The following is an 18,265-nucleotide window of genomic DNA, read 5'->3' as shown; positions in this document are numbered from 1 at the left end:
GTGACCAACCAAGCAAGAAATATGTTCAAGACAGGCACATATTTTGACAATATCTGTAAGGTGACACTTCAAAGAAGGCATGTTTGGAAACTGAAAATTGAACACAATAAACATTTGCAAGACAGACTGGAAACAGCAAGGGGCTTAGACTATGGACTTCAGAGACCACCAGGCAAGAGTGGAGACTCCAGGAAGAGGGAATGTTGAGAAACAGAAAGCAAAAGAAGAAGCCCTTCTCTCCCCTGACTTTCTCAAATACCGCCTCCTGGAATCCTGGTGGGAAAGTCCAGTGTGGATTGCCTCATGCTCTTGGAAAGCCTTGAAGAAGAGAGTGCCAGGGGCAGCCACATACACCCAAGTAGCAGCTTAGGACTGGCTTCTTTCCAAGCTACAGCTGTCTTCTAGGTCATTGTCCCAAGGACCTAAGTATCACTGGGCTGAGCAGCCACCAAAGGAGAAGTTGCTGTGAGGTGATACCGACTCTCCCACTGTCCACCACATTCCACTGCATCCCTGGAGGAGAAGAAGATTAGAAAGGCTCAAGCACTGGAATGGAGTCAAGGGATGGTGAGTTGGCACACCCAAAGCAGGCACCTCCATGCACCCTGCAAATGGGCTGCATCTTAACCTCCAAACTAAGAGTTTCCAACAATAAACTAGCCAATCATTATTCCTGAATAACTTTAACTATTTTAAAATAATTAATTTTCAGCCCAAATTTATCCTCCAGACACTTCTGTCCAACGGGCCTGCTGTGCATTCTGGACCCACCAAAAATCTTAATCTTGTCTCATGGGATAGCTTAAGTTTTCTTTTCCTTAGCCCAATAGCTAATGGTATGTTGTATCCTCCAGATCATATTCCATAATGTGCTATGAACAAAGTATGAGTTCTGGTGATGTCTCTTAGAGTAGAACACTTGAAAGGAGCCCAGGTCTTCAAGTACAACAGGCAGCACAATATACAGGCTAAATAATTAGTTTGCTTATATGGTTACATTTGCAGTGATCTCATTCCTATCGATGCTAATATGCTACTGGGAGGAGTTTTAAAAACCCACACTTCTTCCTTGCCCAGTGCTGGCTGCTCATGTTTTCCCCGTGAATGCTGGGAGCTGCGATCACTCTACACCAATCAACTACTGGCTGGCTCCCGGACTGCACTCTTTTTCTTGCCTACCTGAGTTGCTGCTGATGGTAAATACCAGACAGCCTTAAAATATTTTAAAACCGACCAGATAACACAACTGCTGGGTGAATATCTATTGCTCTGAACTCATCAGCTGTCCTATGTTAGAACTCTGCCAGTGGCAGTTCTAGTGTACCCCAGAACTTACATGGCTCATGCTCTTCTCTCCAAAGCCTGTCTGAAAAGCCCTGTCTGTATCTCTTTCCTGCCTCTTCCTCCCGGGACCTGAAAATCCCAACTCTTTACCTTCCCCCAATGATTAGCTTTCGCTGTCTTTATTGACATAATCAAGAAACAATTAGGGAACCAAATTTTAGTTAGCAGCTCCTCCCCGTACACTATTGACTTTGTTATCAACATATATAGACTTATATGTTTCCCATTTTTGTCTTTTTAATTTCTTTCTCTTCTTATATTACTCTAGCTAGTGCTTCAAGTGCTGTGCTGGAAAAGAATGGGAACAGTTGCAACCCCCTCTTGCTCCTGACTTTAATAGGATAGCTTTGAGTTACTGGCCAGGTAGGATCATGTTGATTATATGTTTTCCATATACAGATTTTCTTATGTTGTGGTCTTTTTCTTCCCATTCAAACATTTCTAGGACTTTTTAATCATGAAGGCATGTTGGATTTTGCCAAAGTTTTTTTTCTGCAGCTATCACAATGATCATGTGATTTTTGTAATGTTAACACATAGGATTATATTTATTGATTTATGTTGAGCTATAGCTGTATCTATAGGATGAAGCCAACATGGTTGTGATGAATAATCTTTTTTGATATGTACCTGTATTTAGTTCGAAAATATTTTATTGAGAGAGTTTTCTATCCATCTTCATCATAAATATTGGCTTACATGTTTTAGAATTATAGTAATAACAGAATGCATTTAGAAATACTTTCTTTTAGTATGAGGGATATTGTAGCTCTTTATTGAAAGTCTGGTGGGATTCTGCTTTGAATCAATTAGAATCTGGACTTTTTAATGTGAAATCTTACATTATGGTTTTAATTTCCTCATTTGTTATGGTTCTAAGTTGCTCATACCTCCTTGATTTCAGCTCTATGCTGGACAAATCTGGACGTTTATTTGTTTCTTTTATGTTTTCTAGCTTAATTGAGTACAGATTTTAAAGTATTACTTCACACTATTTGGAATTTCTCTGGTGTTTATTGTAGTGTTTAATCTTTAATTCTGTGATTTGGGTCATCTCTTCCTTCTTCTGGTTCATTGTCAATTTTACCTTTTTAGAGAACCAACTTAAGAATTTGTTCATTTCTTGTATTGGTCTGTTTCTATTTTATTAATTTCTGTCATGTTTTTTAAGGTTTTTCTTTTCTTCCCATTAATGGATGAAGGTTTGGTTTATTCTTGAATTTCACTAGTAAATTATTTGTTCTCTTTCTGATTATATCAGAGAATCTCCATAGATGCATGGAAATTTGGAAAGTCTTTCCTTTGAATTTTCAGCTTTATTGCATTATGGTGATATAGACTACATAGTATTACTCTGTCTGGATTTTATTGAGATTTGTTTTGTGTCTCAATCATCTTAATAAAAAGCTTCCACGGGCCATTGAGTAGGGAGTATATTCTTTGTTTTTTGGGTAGAATATTCTGTAGCTATTTGTTAGAGATGTTTGATGTTTGCTGTCATTTACATCTTATGCTTCTCTGTTAATTTTTGTCCAGATGATCTGGAGAAAGGAGGGTACTGAACTCACTCAACCCCTGTGTTGGGGTTAATTTTTATCTTTACAGTAGGATGCTTTTTACAAAATTGAGTGAGTTGGAGTTTGTCATATATGTGTGTAATGTCCTCTTGGTAAGTAATTGCATAAATTAGAATTATTATCATTTGTTACTTCTGGTTATTGTTTGCTGAAGTCCATTTTTCCAGCTATTAGGATAGCAATGCCAGCTTCTTGCTGGTCCTGTTTGCTAGAAAACTTTTTTACATCCCTTTACTCTAAGGTGATGTCTATACTTGAAGTTGTGATGAGTTTATTCTAGTTAATAATTATGTTATTACATTATTATATATAAACATGTATTTGAGTCAAAAGGGTTAACATTTATTTCAGTTAAACTTTATCATATGGACTTGACAACAATTTTGCCACTTGAGCTCATGTTATAAGAACTTCAACATTTAAAATAATTTTCAATACCTACCATGTTTTAAATGTTTCTAAGAACATAGATAACCTGTAGTGGGCACTAACTAGACAATTAAGTTTAGTGTTAATCTGAATTTTAAGTTTTCAGCCAAACTAAAAGTATTCAGCAGGGCAGACAAAGTATAAATACATAAGCCTCAACATGCTTAATTAATCATGGCCTCATTCTATCAGGCTTTGACTGGTGATAATTTAAAGTATTTCACCAAAAACTATTCTATTAGAATATAATCACATGTGGCATTGAGTTATTTTCATTCATTTGTACAATGAATGTCTTGGAATTCTAGTGAAGTCTACTTTATGCCACACATTTACAACTTCTAGAATCTTTCATGAAAAACTGGGTATTGCTTAGTGATTGATGTCCACTCTTCTGCTGTCTCACCTGTGCTGTCAGAGAGCCATTATGGGATGTCATCAGTCAACTTTCAAGCCATGAGATTTTATATACTTTGCTTGGAGATATGTTTGTCTTTTTAATTAATCTAGACAGCAATGTTCCCATAATGTTCTCTTCTTATCAGTTAGTGTCTTCTCTTATTATAGAGAATGTGCACCCGTTCTTCCTAAAATAGTAACATAAAACTATTTGAGACTGCCACTTTTTCTTAATACACACTGGATTCAGATTCATTATTGACTATATGTCCTTCTATAATTTTCAAATGCCATTAACTCTTTAGATAATATATACCATAACATCATTACCCTACATTCTATCTGATCTGTTGACATATCTACAAAGATTTTTAAAATTCGAATATAAGGAAGAAGAGAAGGAAGAAAGGGTTGCTTATGTGCCATTGGCCAAGCCAATGGCTTCATGGAAGACACATCTGCTTCCTCTCTGCAACAGCAAAGGCACTTTAGAATAGGAAAGGGGTAGTATATTGATGTCACTGGTCTGGAAGATTCTCAACTTATGTTATTATAGCAGCACAATTAACAGTTAATACTTTAGCACGATTTGCCTGAAGGTTTTTACACAAGATAAAAATTTATGGAAGATTACGTTATACCAAAGAGATGACATGTGCTCTAAAAGATAACACTGAGAGTGTGCACTGTTTTTTCCATCCCAGGAACCCACGTTGCTGCCAGCTAAAGTCAGGAGCAGGAGCAACAGCTAAGTGCAGCAGTAAGAACACTAATCAGAACACAGGGAGTTCTAACGGGTGTTAGTCTGCCAGGGTATGTACCCAACAGCACAGACTTATTTCTGTGCCTCGTTTCCCCCATTTGTTAAGTGAGTAGGAGGAGAGTAATCCATAAGATCCTTTGCAGTTCTGACATTCTGATTCCCTGAGTAGCAGGGATGGTGGGTGACAGCCATGGGCCTTTTGATTAGGTAGCAGTTGTGTGTGGGACTGTTCTACAAAGCTGTGGGTAATTGCTTCAAATTTGGCTTTTAATATCCTATTGTTAGCATTTGATACTTTATATTCCAGTTAGAGGGAAGAGGATTTTCTGGAAACGCAGGGAAGGTAATTTTGCTTTTGTGTCAAAAGAATCGAAAAGTCCTCAGTTTCTGAGCTGCAAATTCACTCTCCAAAGCTGTTAAGTATATCTAAGTAGAAGGGTGTGGGGTAGGGTTCAAAATACAGGGAGATCATAATTGACTGTCCTCAAACACAAACAAGGGCCAAGAACATTGCCAGAGCTATGCAAAAGCCTTGACACAAAACATCACTAAAAATAATTTTCTCCAATAATCTAGCAGGTCAGTTTGGAAATACAAGATTTTGCTTTATGAACTGGTGGAGCGTCTTTACAACAGATGGTACATTTTATCTCTCTCCACGTCTAATCTTCAGCACATACCTATAAGGAAGGAATGTACAGAGTATTTATTTCCATTTAATAAAAAGAGGGAAATATAAAGTAGATATGGATTGATGGGTGGTGTGTTGGTTTGATTGACATGTTCTCCATAGGCTCATGTGTTTGAATGTTTGGTCTCCAGTTGGTGGCTGTTCGTGTAGGCTTAGGAGGGTTACACTTATTGGAAGAAGTATGTCACTGGGACATGCTTTCAGATTTCAAAAGACTCATACTCTTTCCTTTTTCTTTGTTTTTTATTGGATATTCTCTGTATTTATGTTTCAAATGTTATCCCCTTAGCCCATACTCTTTCAAGTTAGCACTTTCTATTTTCTTCTTGTGTGTGAGAATGTGAACTTTCAGTTTCTGCTCTAATGCCAGTCCTGCCTGCCTGCTGTTGTGCTCCCTGCCACAATGGAGAGGGACCCTTATCCCACTAGAGGAAAGCCACCCCAAACCTTTTTTTTTTCTATAAGCTAAATTGGCCATGGTGTTTTATCATTCAAAAGAAAAGTGGCTAGTACAGAAACTGGTACAAGGGGGTGGGCTATTGTTCTGACAGATCTGACCATGACAGGTTTGGAAGATTATGGATGACTTTGGCACTTTGGGTTAGAAAAGTGGTTGAATGCCATAGTCAGGCATTAATGGGGCATCCTAATAGGAGCCTGGAAGACAGTGCTAAGAGCTATATGGATTGTGGAGGTCCAGCTCAAGAGGTTTCAGAGGGAAGCAAGAACTTTAATAGCAACTTGGGTAGAGACCATTACTATGATATTTTGCTTTCTGTTTTTCCCTTGTCCTGAGAATTTCCTGGGGCTAAATTGAAAAATAATGAACTAATTTATAATTTGGAAGAGACTTCAGTATGGCCTAATGCAGACTCCCTTGCGTGGTTATTAGTAATCACTCTTAGGTAGATCTTCAATAAAAGAAAACAGTGGGCCAAGCAGGATACAAAATACACAGTTTGAAGAGAAAAAGAGGACAAGGAAATGTAATGCTGGAGCCAAGGCTTGTGCAAAAAGAAACAGGGAGATTAAGAAGAAGCCTGATTGTGAGCCTAGCCTTTAACGGCTGAGCCTTCTCTCATTTATCTTTGATTTTTTAAAATAAAGTTCTTCAATTAGAAAAAGAAGAAGCCTGATTTTTTTCCCACTCACTGATAAATGGAAATTAACCCAAAAGTTCAAATACCCAAGATACAATTCACAGACCACATGAAGCTCAAGAAGAACAGTCAAAGTTCTTAGAAGGGGGAACAAAAATATTCTCAGGAGGAAATATGGAGACAAATCTTGGAGCAGAAACTGAAATAAAGGCCATCCAGAGACTGTCTCACGTGGGTATCCAGCCCATATTCAGCCACCAAACCCAAACAATATTGCTGATGCCAAGAAGCACATGCTGACAGGAGCCTGATATAACTGTCTCCTAAGAGGCTTTGCCAGAGCTTAACAAATACAGAGGCAGATACTCACGTCAACCATAGAACTAAGAATGGGGTCCTTAATGGAGGAGTTAGAGAAAGGATTGAAGGAGTTAAAGGGGTTTGCAACCCCACAAGAACAACAATACCAACCAACCAGAGCTCCCAGGGATTAAACCACTATCCAAGGAGTACACATGGATGGACCCATGGCTCCAGCTGTACATGTAGCCAAGGATGGCCTTGTTGGGCATCAATGAGAGGAGAAGCCCTTGGTCTTGCCAAGGCTTGATGCTGCAGTGTAGGGGAATATCAGGGTGAGGAGATGGGAGAGGGTGGGTAGGTAGGTGAACACCCTCATAGAAGGAGGGGGAGGGGTGATGGGATAGGGGATATGGAGAAGAATCCGGGAAAGGGGATAATATTCGAAATGTAAATAAAATCTGTCCAATGAAATTAGAAAAATAAAGAGATGCCTCATTCTTAATGTGATAAAGAGAAGTATGCCCTCGAGAAAGATTCCCACCCAGCTAGACTCCTTCTTGTGAAAGAAAGGAGTTGAAGAATTTTTCTACTTCTGGCCAGGGTTCATCCCAACTTAGCAGCCAAACTTGGCCGATACTCACATGGATCTGGTTTTAGAGTCATATAAAAGAGTAGTGGAATCTTCTTCTGTGGTTAAAAAGAGCCATTGAAGCCAGGCAACGTGCTGCAGGGCAGTCCCTGAATGAAAACTCAGAGAGGGTAAGAGGCCCTGAAAGGCCTTTTTGTGATGCTGTGAAAGTGAAGCACTGGAGACTCCAATATGTTAAAGGTTCGGAGCCATGGTATATCTGCCAAGGAGAGCTGCCAACAAGGGGTGGGACCAGCCCAAGACTGCAATGTATTTTATAGGCAGCAAAACCCTAAGGATGGAGCCATTGCAGCCCTTTGACACTAGATATATTTTCCTTAACATTGTTTGGTCTTTGGTTCATCATCTCTTTACTAGGTCCCCTATTTTCCTTTTGTGGTAATAGCATGTATGTTGGAAGCATGGAATCTGCATTTTGATTTTGCAGGGGATTAATAAATTAAAAAGATTGCCAGAAGTCTCAGAAGAGACCTTGGACTTCAAAATAGTGTTGAGGTGATAAAAGCCTATGGGGACGTTTGAAATTGGAGTAAATACATTTTGCCTTATGGTATAGGCATGCCCTTATGGTGGGTGTAGCATGTGGTAGTTGGAATGAAATGCTCCCATATGCTCAAGTGTTTGAATAATTGTTTACCGGTTGGTCTGTGTTTAGGGACGATTAGAAGGTGTACTCTTGCTGGAGGGATTACGTCACTGGAGGTGGACTCAATAGTTTCAAAAGTCTCACACCAAGTATAGTTAACCCTCTCTGCTGTTCTGTTTGTGGATCAAGATGGGAGCTCTCATCTGTTGCTGCAGCGCCATTCCTGTTTGCTGCATGCTCCCTACCATGATAGTCATGGAATCTTATCCCTCAGATTCAGAAGCCCCAAATGAGCCTTTTCTTTTATAAGTTGTCTCAGTGACAGTGTTTTATTACGGCAACAGTAAAGTAATACAATTAGTTACCTGTGAATTCCAGGCCATAAATTGATACTTGCCTCTCAAGCTCTTCCCCAAAATAAAGTTAGTTCTCTCCATTGAGGAACACGGGAGTCATTTTTGTGGTTGAAAGAATTTTTTTGATGAAGCTTGATATTAACAGTTAATAAATAGACTTATATTAGTTATAAAAGCGGAGGAGAAGGGGGGTGGTAATGGAGAAATGTAATTCTACCTAAGAATCTATTACAAAGGCCTCCAAACTATGTGTGTGATGATTATGTACATGCAACAAATAGAGTTCAGGGTTTCCCACCTGCCCAACAACAATGGAGGGCAGAGTTTAGGTGAGAAAAGAAGAATTTTGCACTTAAAAATTGCTGGCAACTGATTTTTACATACACAAGTGTATGAGGTTCTTTGAATAAGTGAGTACTAAACTCTTTGATTAATACCCATGAGACAGTTTAGTGATGCAATCTTGTGGGTAGTAGAGAGAAAGTATGATTCACAAGTACCGGAGCTGGATGCCTGAGGCCGTCAGTGATGCTCTGAATGTAGTCAGAATGAAAGCAGTAAAATGAGATACAGAATATCCCTGTGAGAAAAGCTGAAAAGGGACATTTACTGTTTATATGACAAGGTTAATAAAAGGGCTTGGTGACAAAGTCATGCAAATGAGAGAACAAATAAGTTGTAAAGAAACACAATAATTAAAAAGGAATAATAATAAAAACCCTATTATCCCACTTTAGAGAAACATCCCCTACCAAGGGTCTCTTTCAGCTTTCCTGATTTCTTTGTATACATTGGATTTATACTCAAAGATTCATAGCTCAGATCTACAATAAGAGAGAAGATGGGGCACTTGAATATCCTGGTCTGGGTTACATTGCTCAGTATAATATTTTCAGTTTCATGCATTTACTTTCATTACTTGCGTTTACAGCTGAGCGAAATCTTTTTGTGCATATGAGCCATGTTTAGGTAGATTCCGTTTCCCAGCTTTTGTAAACAAAAGGCGATGAACATGTTGAAGTAAATATCTCTATAGTATTACATTGATTCCTTTGGGTATATAGCAAAAAAGTGGTATAGTTGGGCAATATGGAAGATCCACTTTTGACTTTCTGAGGATTCTCCATGATGATTTCCACACTGCCTGTACCATTTTTCAAGCCCACAAAACAGTAAATAAGGGTTCTCCTCTCCCTGACTTCTTAACAAAATTATTGCCAGTTTATTTATTTATTTATTCATTCATTTTTTTTCTCTTCCTTAAAGGGTAATAGGAACAATGGGGACTCCAATGAGGGAGTGGTGATAAGGTGAGTGGGAAGAAGCAGAGTTGAATATCATTATTAGCATTGTCTACCATGATTTATAGATAGTCTTTGTGCAGGTTAATTTATGCATGTGTTTGTTTATTTGGTTTTTTTGTTGAATCATTGCAAATAGAAGAAAATATAAATGTATCTAAAAGAACATATAAATTGAGATTTGTAGTAAAAGGAACTCTCCTTTGCTCTCTTTATTATTGTCCCAGATAAATCATGGGTAGCTCACGTAATCATCAAAGAATTATAACACATTAGTGTTCACTTTTTGGCAAAAGAATGAGGCCTACTAACTAGGCCTAGGTAGAACTGGAGAGCCTCACCAAGACAGCATCACTAAACGTGTTTTGTCCCCCAACGAACCCCCTAAATTCTTAGACACTGCTCATGAGAAGCAGGGCAGTTTGGTGAAAGTATAAACAGTGCACAAAGATCCAAGATATACTGAGCTCCCACAAGAATGGAGAAGCAACCGGAAGAGAGTCCACACGAAGAAGAAGTAAATAATTATTGTTCAGAGTCCAGGAGCTGGGATCAGAGAAGTTTAGGGAGCTCATATTGGAAAACGTGTTTGGCAGAAAGATGAATGTTGTGCTAGAAAGGAAATTGAGACAACAGTCAAGGCAGCCCAAGTGGGCCAGTGGTAGGAAAGCCCACCGATGACTTAGAGAAGTTCACCAAGCTTATACACCTACCACAGGAAGAAGACCATACCTGCAGTGCAAGAAATGAGCAAAAAAAGTCACGATTGTGTCAGGCCTATCAAGGCTTATGTACCTTTTCACCTTTAGCTCACTGCAAGTCACACTGCATACTTGCTTGTTCTATCCCAGCCTGATCCAGCTGCCATGTGCTGGTGAAATCTTACATGTCTGAGTGACCTCCTGGGTGGTAATATGCAAAACAGAGTCTCTTCCTAAACTATATTATACATTGTTTCAAAAGGGGGGGGGGTCAGAGAAACCTATAATTTACTGTGTTGTCAAGGGACAAATCTTCAAAGATGGCCATAAAGCTTTATTTTCAAGCCCTTTGGAAAGTTGTGAAAACACTGTATTGAATACAGAGGCTTCCCAGGATGGTCTGAGGTATTTGTTGTAGTTCTGTGTGTTGCATCAGAAGCAAGACTTGAGTCATCAGAAGTAAGAGAGAAACTATGGATGCCGAGACACTGTTCTAGAAGGTATTTTGTTTTTGTGCATTTGTGCCAAATCTCTGCCTACTCAGACATTATTTGTAACTCTGCTAGAAAGGTAATAGCAAGATGGTGAATGAGTGGATGAGCCAATGTGTTAAAGAGAAATTGCCCCTGAGTTCTGAACCTGAGATCTGATCTTCCTTTCTTCCTCTATTGACTCCTAATGTTCTCTGAGTCTCCTGGTTTTTGTTTGATTTTTTTGTGTGTGTGTGATTTTGTTTTTGTTTTGTTTTCTTTTTTTTTTTGTCTATAGCACACAGGGTTGAGCTGAGCAGCATACCCCAGGAAACTTTTATAGGATTTAATCAAGTCCCATTATGGGATAGCCATTGTAAACATTAGTATGATGGAGCAATGGCCATGGTATTGTGTACATATACTCCTACATTAACTTCCCTTTCAATCCACAGTTTTGTTTTGTGTTGCCACACTTTGGAATAAAAATCAATTTGAAAAAAATGGTTTGGAAGCCTGAAAAACACATTTGAAAGCCAGTAAGTTGGAATTCTAGAACCAGTTTCACCCATAAGATTCATGTCTTATGTTGTGCGGAGGTACAGGCAAATAAAATTTAACCAAACTTTGCTACAATGAGGGATGTTCAAACTGTAGTTTTCCTGACCTTCAATAATATTGAGAAATCATGTGTTGGGAGTTGAGCTAGACAGCAAAGCATTGTAGAAGAGATTCTGTCCTGTTTGGTGACATAGTTTGAATGCTAAATGTCTCCCAATGGCTTAGTTCCAAGAAAAAAGCATCAGTTAATTTCTTTGAATACATTCCTCTCTCAGTAAATTGGGAATAGTAAAGCCTGCCCAGAGATGATTAAGAACTCAATGCAACAACGAGATGTATTTAGCTCAGTGATTTGCATATAAGCCATTAAATACTAGCTGGTAAGCCATCCCATGATAGCCATAAAGTTGCGAAAATGTCTCCAGATCTGTGGATTTGACCAAGGTTTTCCTCAAAGGCAATCTCAGGCATCCAATAGTTATATGCTTTTGAACTCAGGAATGAATCTCTCTCTCAGAAAAGTCTGAACGTTCTAATTTTTCATTAGGTTCTAACCTGTCTTAGTTAGGGTTTTACTGGTGTGAACAGACACCAGGACCAAGACAACTATTATGAAGGACAACATCTAATTGGGGCTGGCTTACAGGTTCAGAGGTTCAGTCTATAATCATCAAAGCAGGAACATGGCAGCATCCAGGAAGGCATAGTGCAAGAGGAGCTGAGAGTTTTACATCTTCATCTGAATGCTGTTAAGCAGAATACTAACTTCCATGCAGCTAGGATGAGGGTCTTAAAGCCCACACCCAGAGTGACACACCTATTCTAACAAGGCCATATCCATTCCAACGTGGCCACACCTTCTAATAGTGCCACTCCCTGGGCCAAGCATATACAAACCATAACAATATTGCAAGGATTTCTAAGGAAAAACAGAATAGCCCCTGAGACAAACTGTATCACCTGCAATACATCTCTACTCACTGAAAATTTCTTCAGCTCTTCTCCAGCTTTAGCTGAACACAGCAGCTGAAGTGGGCTGCACTTTTTCCTGCATTTCACTGCACTGTAGAAAGAAAATGTTCTGAGACTACCTTATTCTACTCCCCTTCCCCCTACTTCTTCAGAAATTCTGACAAATGATCACATGGTAGTTCTGGTGACTTGAATCTCAGCTGACACTGCTAAGTGGTCATCCATTTGTTTCCTTTAGCTTGACAGGAGCACTCTAAGTAAGGTATCCATTCCACACTGTGCTGGAACACATATTCATAAAACCACAAACCATTAAGAACAGGCCAGATGTCCCCTTTACCCATAGTAGTCCCTTAAATAGATAAAAAAAAAAAAAAAAAAAAACAAGCTTATGATATGAATCATTTGCTCTGTACACAGAATTTTGTTTTCCTTCCTCTGTTCTTCATACACAATAAATTATCCTATAGAAAAATGATGGGATCTGCCTTCTTTTGAGCACACCCTTGTTTGTTAAGTCCCTGCATAAGATGAAGCTTCCATCAATTCAATAGACCAGAGACCTATACCATTCTACTGTGGGCTAAACACACATTTACACAAGACTCTAGTTCCTCAGTGGGTTTCATAGTGTGCTTTGGAGGCAATCCCTTCCTGAGCAGCTGCTCTGACTAAATTGAGAGGGCTGTGTCCTTGCCAAGAACATGGTGTAAGGGAACAAGTGCATAAAGCCTGCCTTGTAGGAAGCTTATCTGCAAGGTGGCTGCCAACACCTAACCACAGACATGCAGGATTCTTCCCAGAAGAAATCTCAGTTGCCTTCCACAAGGCTTCTTTTTCCTTGTCTTGAGGCTGCATGGGTTGAGAAATGTCAACACTACAGGTGCTGTGCCACTAGTGTTATTCAAGAACTCTTCAGCTGTCTCCTGGCAAGGACAAGAAGTTTCTCTTTTGTGAATCCCAAAGTTTAAAGAACTTTCTATTTCAGGATAATCTAGCACCTTAGGGCCATAGAGCTCTTTCTGTAGGGGGCTTTCCTGTGTGTTGCGAGAAGTTTAGCATCATTCTTAACTTCTGCCCATGAACTGACTATAGCAAGCTCGTGCTATAACAACATGCATATTGGCAACCCTCTGGTAAGCAGAATTATACCACTGAGACCTGATAGTTTAAATGCATATTATCTTGGTACCTAAGTAATGGACCTAGGCATGATCTTAGGGTATTATCTAATTCCACTGTCTCATTTTACTGGTGTGGATGCAGGATAATGGCTGGTTGGTGATCAATAAAAGATAAAAATTCCTCCTGATTTCTGTAGTTCACAAGTGGTATTCTACCCTACTGCATGCAAGAACTTTTAAAATCCTTAGATTTTTGCCCCCCACACAGATCACTTATGGTAGCATTTTGCACATACAAAACCTACTCTTAGGTGGTGTTTCAAAGTGCCCAAGCATCTCTAATGTGCAGTCAGGATTCAAAACCATGACACCATGTCAAACTGTCCATTTTTGACCTTAGATGCTTCCTTCACTTTGGAAACTTGAAGATGCTCAAGATAATAATTGTCTTGGGCTTACCTGCACACAAATGCCATATACAACCCCTGTTCATTGTTGACATCAACCTCAGAATGCTGTTACCCAGAATTCTGGTACCCTGAGAGAAAGCCTGCTTGTAATGTAAACAAGGAAAAATCAACACACACAGAAGGTGCTCAGCCTGTTTGACATGATAAGCATGCTTCATGTCAGGTCAAAAAATACCAAGAAGCGGTTGAGAAGCCAGAAGACATGCAATATAATATATGCAATTGTTCAGCACAGGACCTGGTGAACTCAGGGACTAAATCTTATCTCATGTTGGTTAAACAATTACTTATAAGTAGCACTATATTTAATTAATTTCTGGCCTTTATTTTAGCAGAGGAAAACTCACATTTCCCATTTAAGGAACAGTACTTATTAATTCATTCCTTGGAGACACTTATCAGAGAATTAGACAAGGGTGTTTAATGAAGATGTGAATGATGTTGTACATGCAATTATAATGACCCCCACCATTTATTGAATACTTTTTACATAAGAGAGGTTAGGCTTAGCTTGGGTTAGGCTTATCTCTATACATGTGCAATGTTAGAGAGTCATTTCGAGAAGGGTCTAATAGCCTGACTTTACAGATGAGGAAACAAATCCAGAAAAGTTTAGTAACATGTTCAAGGTCCTGTTGACACTAAATGGCAAACTGCACGTGACTGAAGCCAAATTCCAGCATCTGCATCAATTGTGTTATGTTGGTTGGGCTGTTTGGGGGCTCTATGTTGAAGCTCACCATCCACCAAGTCAGAGGCAACCACATGTTCTATGTCAAACAGTGAAAAAATAGGATGCATCCAGTGTATCGACCCAAAAGTGGTTATCTTGGTAATAAACTTTACCCATTTCATGAATAAAATTCTCCCATAAGTTCTAACTTGTCCTAAGTCAAGGTAAGTGGGTATCAGTGGAAATTACATTCATTGTTTTCCTGGTATGATCTCAACAGACCCTGTATTTTCTGAGATTTTTGGTAGGGTCAGTTTTATGGTTTCAGGGACCAGTGAGACTCAAAGAGACTCAACACTGGGTTTAAATCTCTGCTGTCACAATTGTGAAATGTTTGATAAATCTTTGGACTTATTGAAAATATCAATAAGTATATATCAAGAAGTGATAGAAAAATTGAGCTACTTTTTAAAAGAGAAGCATATGTGAGCTGCAAAGTACAGTTTGTATAATTTCAGTGATTCTGCAAATATAACTGACATTACATTTACACTGAAAACTAGTTCGGAACAACATAAAGGAGAATCTTAGCCAGGCACAATGGAGGAATAATTTCAGCATGTGGGAATCAGGGGCAAAAAATCAGAAGTTCAAGGTTATCCTTGGCAACATAAGTTTAAGGCCAACCTGGGCTATTGTGTAATATTTTCCTCAGAGATTGAAGTATTCCATCCTGCAAAAGGGCTTTAAGATAGATGGTAAATGACTAAAAGCAGGTTCAGGAAGTCACTGAAACTGACCAGATTAACTAGGTTTCTCCTTCTCAAGTGCAAACAGTAAAGACTAGCCAGATTAACTAGTCTCCTTCTCAAGTGTAAACAGTAAAAACTGCTGGAAGTCACTCTCAGACAAGACAAAAAAGACTCTAAGTTAGTTCAGCAGAAACCAGCTGAGCTTCCTTGAAAGGTTTAGATCAACTGAATAACTCAAAGGACATTCTCCAAACCGTTGAGCTGCCTGCATGCTGTGCAGTGAGCTTCAGATTCCCAGATTTTGTGAGTTGTCATCATGCTGGGGTAGTCTTTGGTGATGAAACTGTCTTTGAGTAATTTCTGCTCATGTAACCCTTTACCCATATTCTTGTAATTAACCCCAGTAAAATTCATTGGTTCACCAATTTGTTTTTTGGTAGTATCCATACTTTGGTTATCATGAGTTCACTACCTGGGGTTACTAGATATGTGTTGTTTTTACCCAGGAAAAGTTTTGTCATATAACAGTTATGTAAAATTCTGTCTCAAAGGGGTAAGTTTAGGATAGTACTTAATTATTCTGCTATATATAGGTAGAAAGTGAATAATTAAATAAAAATCAAAGCAAAAGTTAACTAAATAAAAATAAATAAAACAATAAAAATAGTTAATGAATCTATGAACTAGCAGTTTGATGAGATAAACAAGATTTATAGACCCTTGGCTCAGTTTTAAAAAAAAGTGATGAACGAAATAAATAGGATCAGGATTATAAGAGAACTTCACAATGGACACCAAAGAAACTGAGAATGCTGTAAGGGAAGACTTTAAAAATCTATAATCCACTACTTTAAAATCTAAAAAGAAATGGGCTAATTTTTAGATTCATACAAACTACTAAGTTAAGTCAAGAAACTGTCACTTTCCCAAACCTGTGAAATTCCCAACTGCATTCTAAATACCTATCTTTATATCCACAGGGAAGTGTAGTTCTCACCACCCACCAAAATAATCTACTTTTTCCAGCAGATAGAGACCATCAAAGGAAGCCATAACTGGTCAATTGGATGTACATCCAGCTGATACACCAACAACATAACTCCAATACCTAAGGCTCAGAAAACATCACACAAGTGGGGACAAAGGGATGGTAAGAGCCAGAAGACCAGGACATCTGCTGTGAGATTTTGTCTTCTACACATAACACGAAAGCTAAACCCATGAAATCTAAACAACATGCTTGCCTCAACATGACCTATGTAACAACAGTACTAGATCATGTTTCAACATAGATGGTGGACATCTCACAAGACCCCACCCCTGGATAAAGAGGTATAGGTAATTTGTGACTGCTAAGAGAGGAATAACCAGTATTCCAGAGACAAGCCCCCTAATAGGTCAGCCAATCCCAAAAAGTCAGCCCTAAATTCATGAAAACATGAGGAGTACATATGAGCACTACTAGAGAGATCCAGCAGATCATATTTAGGTATATGTGTGTGTATGAGATAACAGTAATAATTTAAAAAGAAGAGGCCATGAATTCAAGAGAGACTTGTGGGAGAGATGTGATAAATTTGAGAGGGGGAAGAAAGTGATGAAAATGATGTAATATAGTATGCATAATTCTCAAACATTATAAGCTTTATAATAATTAAATTTTCCTTTATATAAAAGTACACAGTAAGCAATGACAATAAATGATCAGATAACAGAGACAGATGGAAGGAAAAGACTTTATATTTTAGTTCCTTTAATGGCAATTTTTCCTGCCCTCTTAACCAGTAGCTCAATATGTTCACTTTTGTATTAAGCTATAAATTCTACTGACACTGATGAAGATTAAGAGAGATAAGGAAGGGCATCCACATCCATCCGTGATTTAACACAAATTAAATTGATCTTGGTTCAATTCAATGAGTAAATGTTGACTTCAATTGTAACCTCTAAAGTTCAGGGTAAAGGCCATAAAAATGTCAAACAACTTTACAACATTTGTAGAGATCTCCCAGGATCTTAAAGAAACAAAATCTAAATTATTTGTTCATTTGGGGATGGGGGAATCTTCCAACTCAAAAGTATAAAAGGCTTTATTTTTAAAAGGAATTCAAGGAATTCTGGTAGGTTGAAGTCAAATGTTGGTACGTGGTTCATGGTAAAAAAAATAATGATTTTAAGAGCCACACTTGTGTGTGTGAAAATTTGTTGTCATATATAATAATATACCTACACTATAGAATATTCATTTATCCAGCGAAAATACTGATAAATGATTACATCCTAAAGAGACCTTAGGAAATTAAAGAGACAGTTGTCTGTCTTCTTGTACAGACAGTCTACTGGGTGGGGTGTCTACCAATTCTTAGAAAAAAAAATAACTTCTGGTAATTGTTTATAAGGGAACCAGAAGGAGGCAAAAACTTCAAGGAATTTCATATTTTTCTGCTTTTGTGGGTAAAGGATGAGGTCCTCATTCTTCTTTCCCCTCCATTTTCCTCTCTTCCGGCCCTCATGTTTTTCTCTTCTGATTTTCTACAATTCTGTGTTTACTAACCCCATGCTTAGACATATAGAGGGTTGATATACATATATGTACACATACATATATATCTTATATATTAATTAGTATATATACATATATATGTATACAACACACACACACACACACACACACACACACACACACACACACACACACACGTATAAAAGCTTACTTAAGATAGAGCTCTGCCCAGTAACATGAGTTGTTAAGCCTACGAGAAAGATATACTGAATCCCTTTCCAGAGGAAACCCTTGTTTTCCTGTAAAATTGTGGTGTCTATCAGAACTTTTTCCACTCTTTGAAATATTCTACAACTGTATTCAATGCAGAAACCAATCATGTGGCTAATAAATGCTAAAAATGAGGTCAATACCACAAGGGAAACAATATGGTTTTTTGTTTTATTTAATTTTACGAATATTAACATGTTAGTAGTCACATGTGGCTTATACTTATACCACTGTACAATATATTTGTAGAGATATGTAGACAGTGGAAACC

At 38.3% G+C, this 18,265-nt stretch overlaps 1 protein-coding gene across 1 annotated transcript in view; it reads right to left on the bottom strand.

The window, feature by feature from the left end:
- Positions 1–422: 422 nt before the first annotated feature.
- The window catches only part of HTR4 (5-hydroxytryptamine receptor 4), a gene marked incomplete at both ends in the record, with an annotated part of 52,571 nt that continues 34,728 nt past the window's right edge, over positions 423–18,265 (bottom strand). Inside the window, one exon of the mRNA XM_080920114.1 lies at positions 423–513. Coding sequence (XP_080776240.1) covers positions 423–513 — 91 coding nt within the window. The remainder of the gene's footprint in view (positions 514–18,265) is intronic.

Source organism: Micromys minutus (assembly GCF_963924665.1).
Source record: "Micromys minutus genome assembly, chromosome: 8".
Classification (NCBI taxonomy): Eukaryota; Metazoa; Chordata; class Mammalia; order Rodentia; family Muridae; genus Micromys; species Micromys minutus.
The sequence above is the reverse complement of the archived record's forward strand: the minus strand, read 5'-3'. Positions and strand labels throughout refer to the sequence as shown.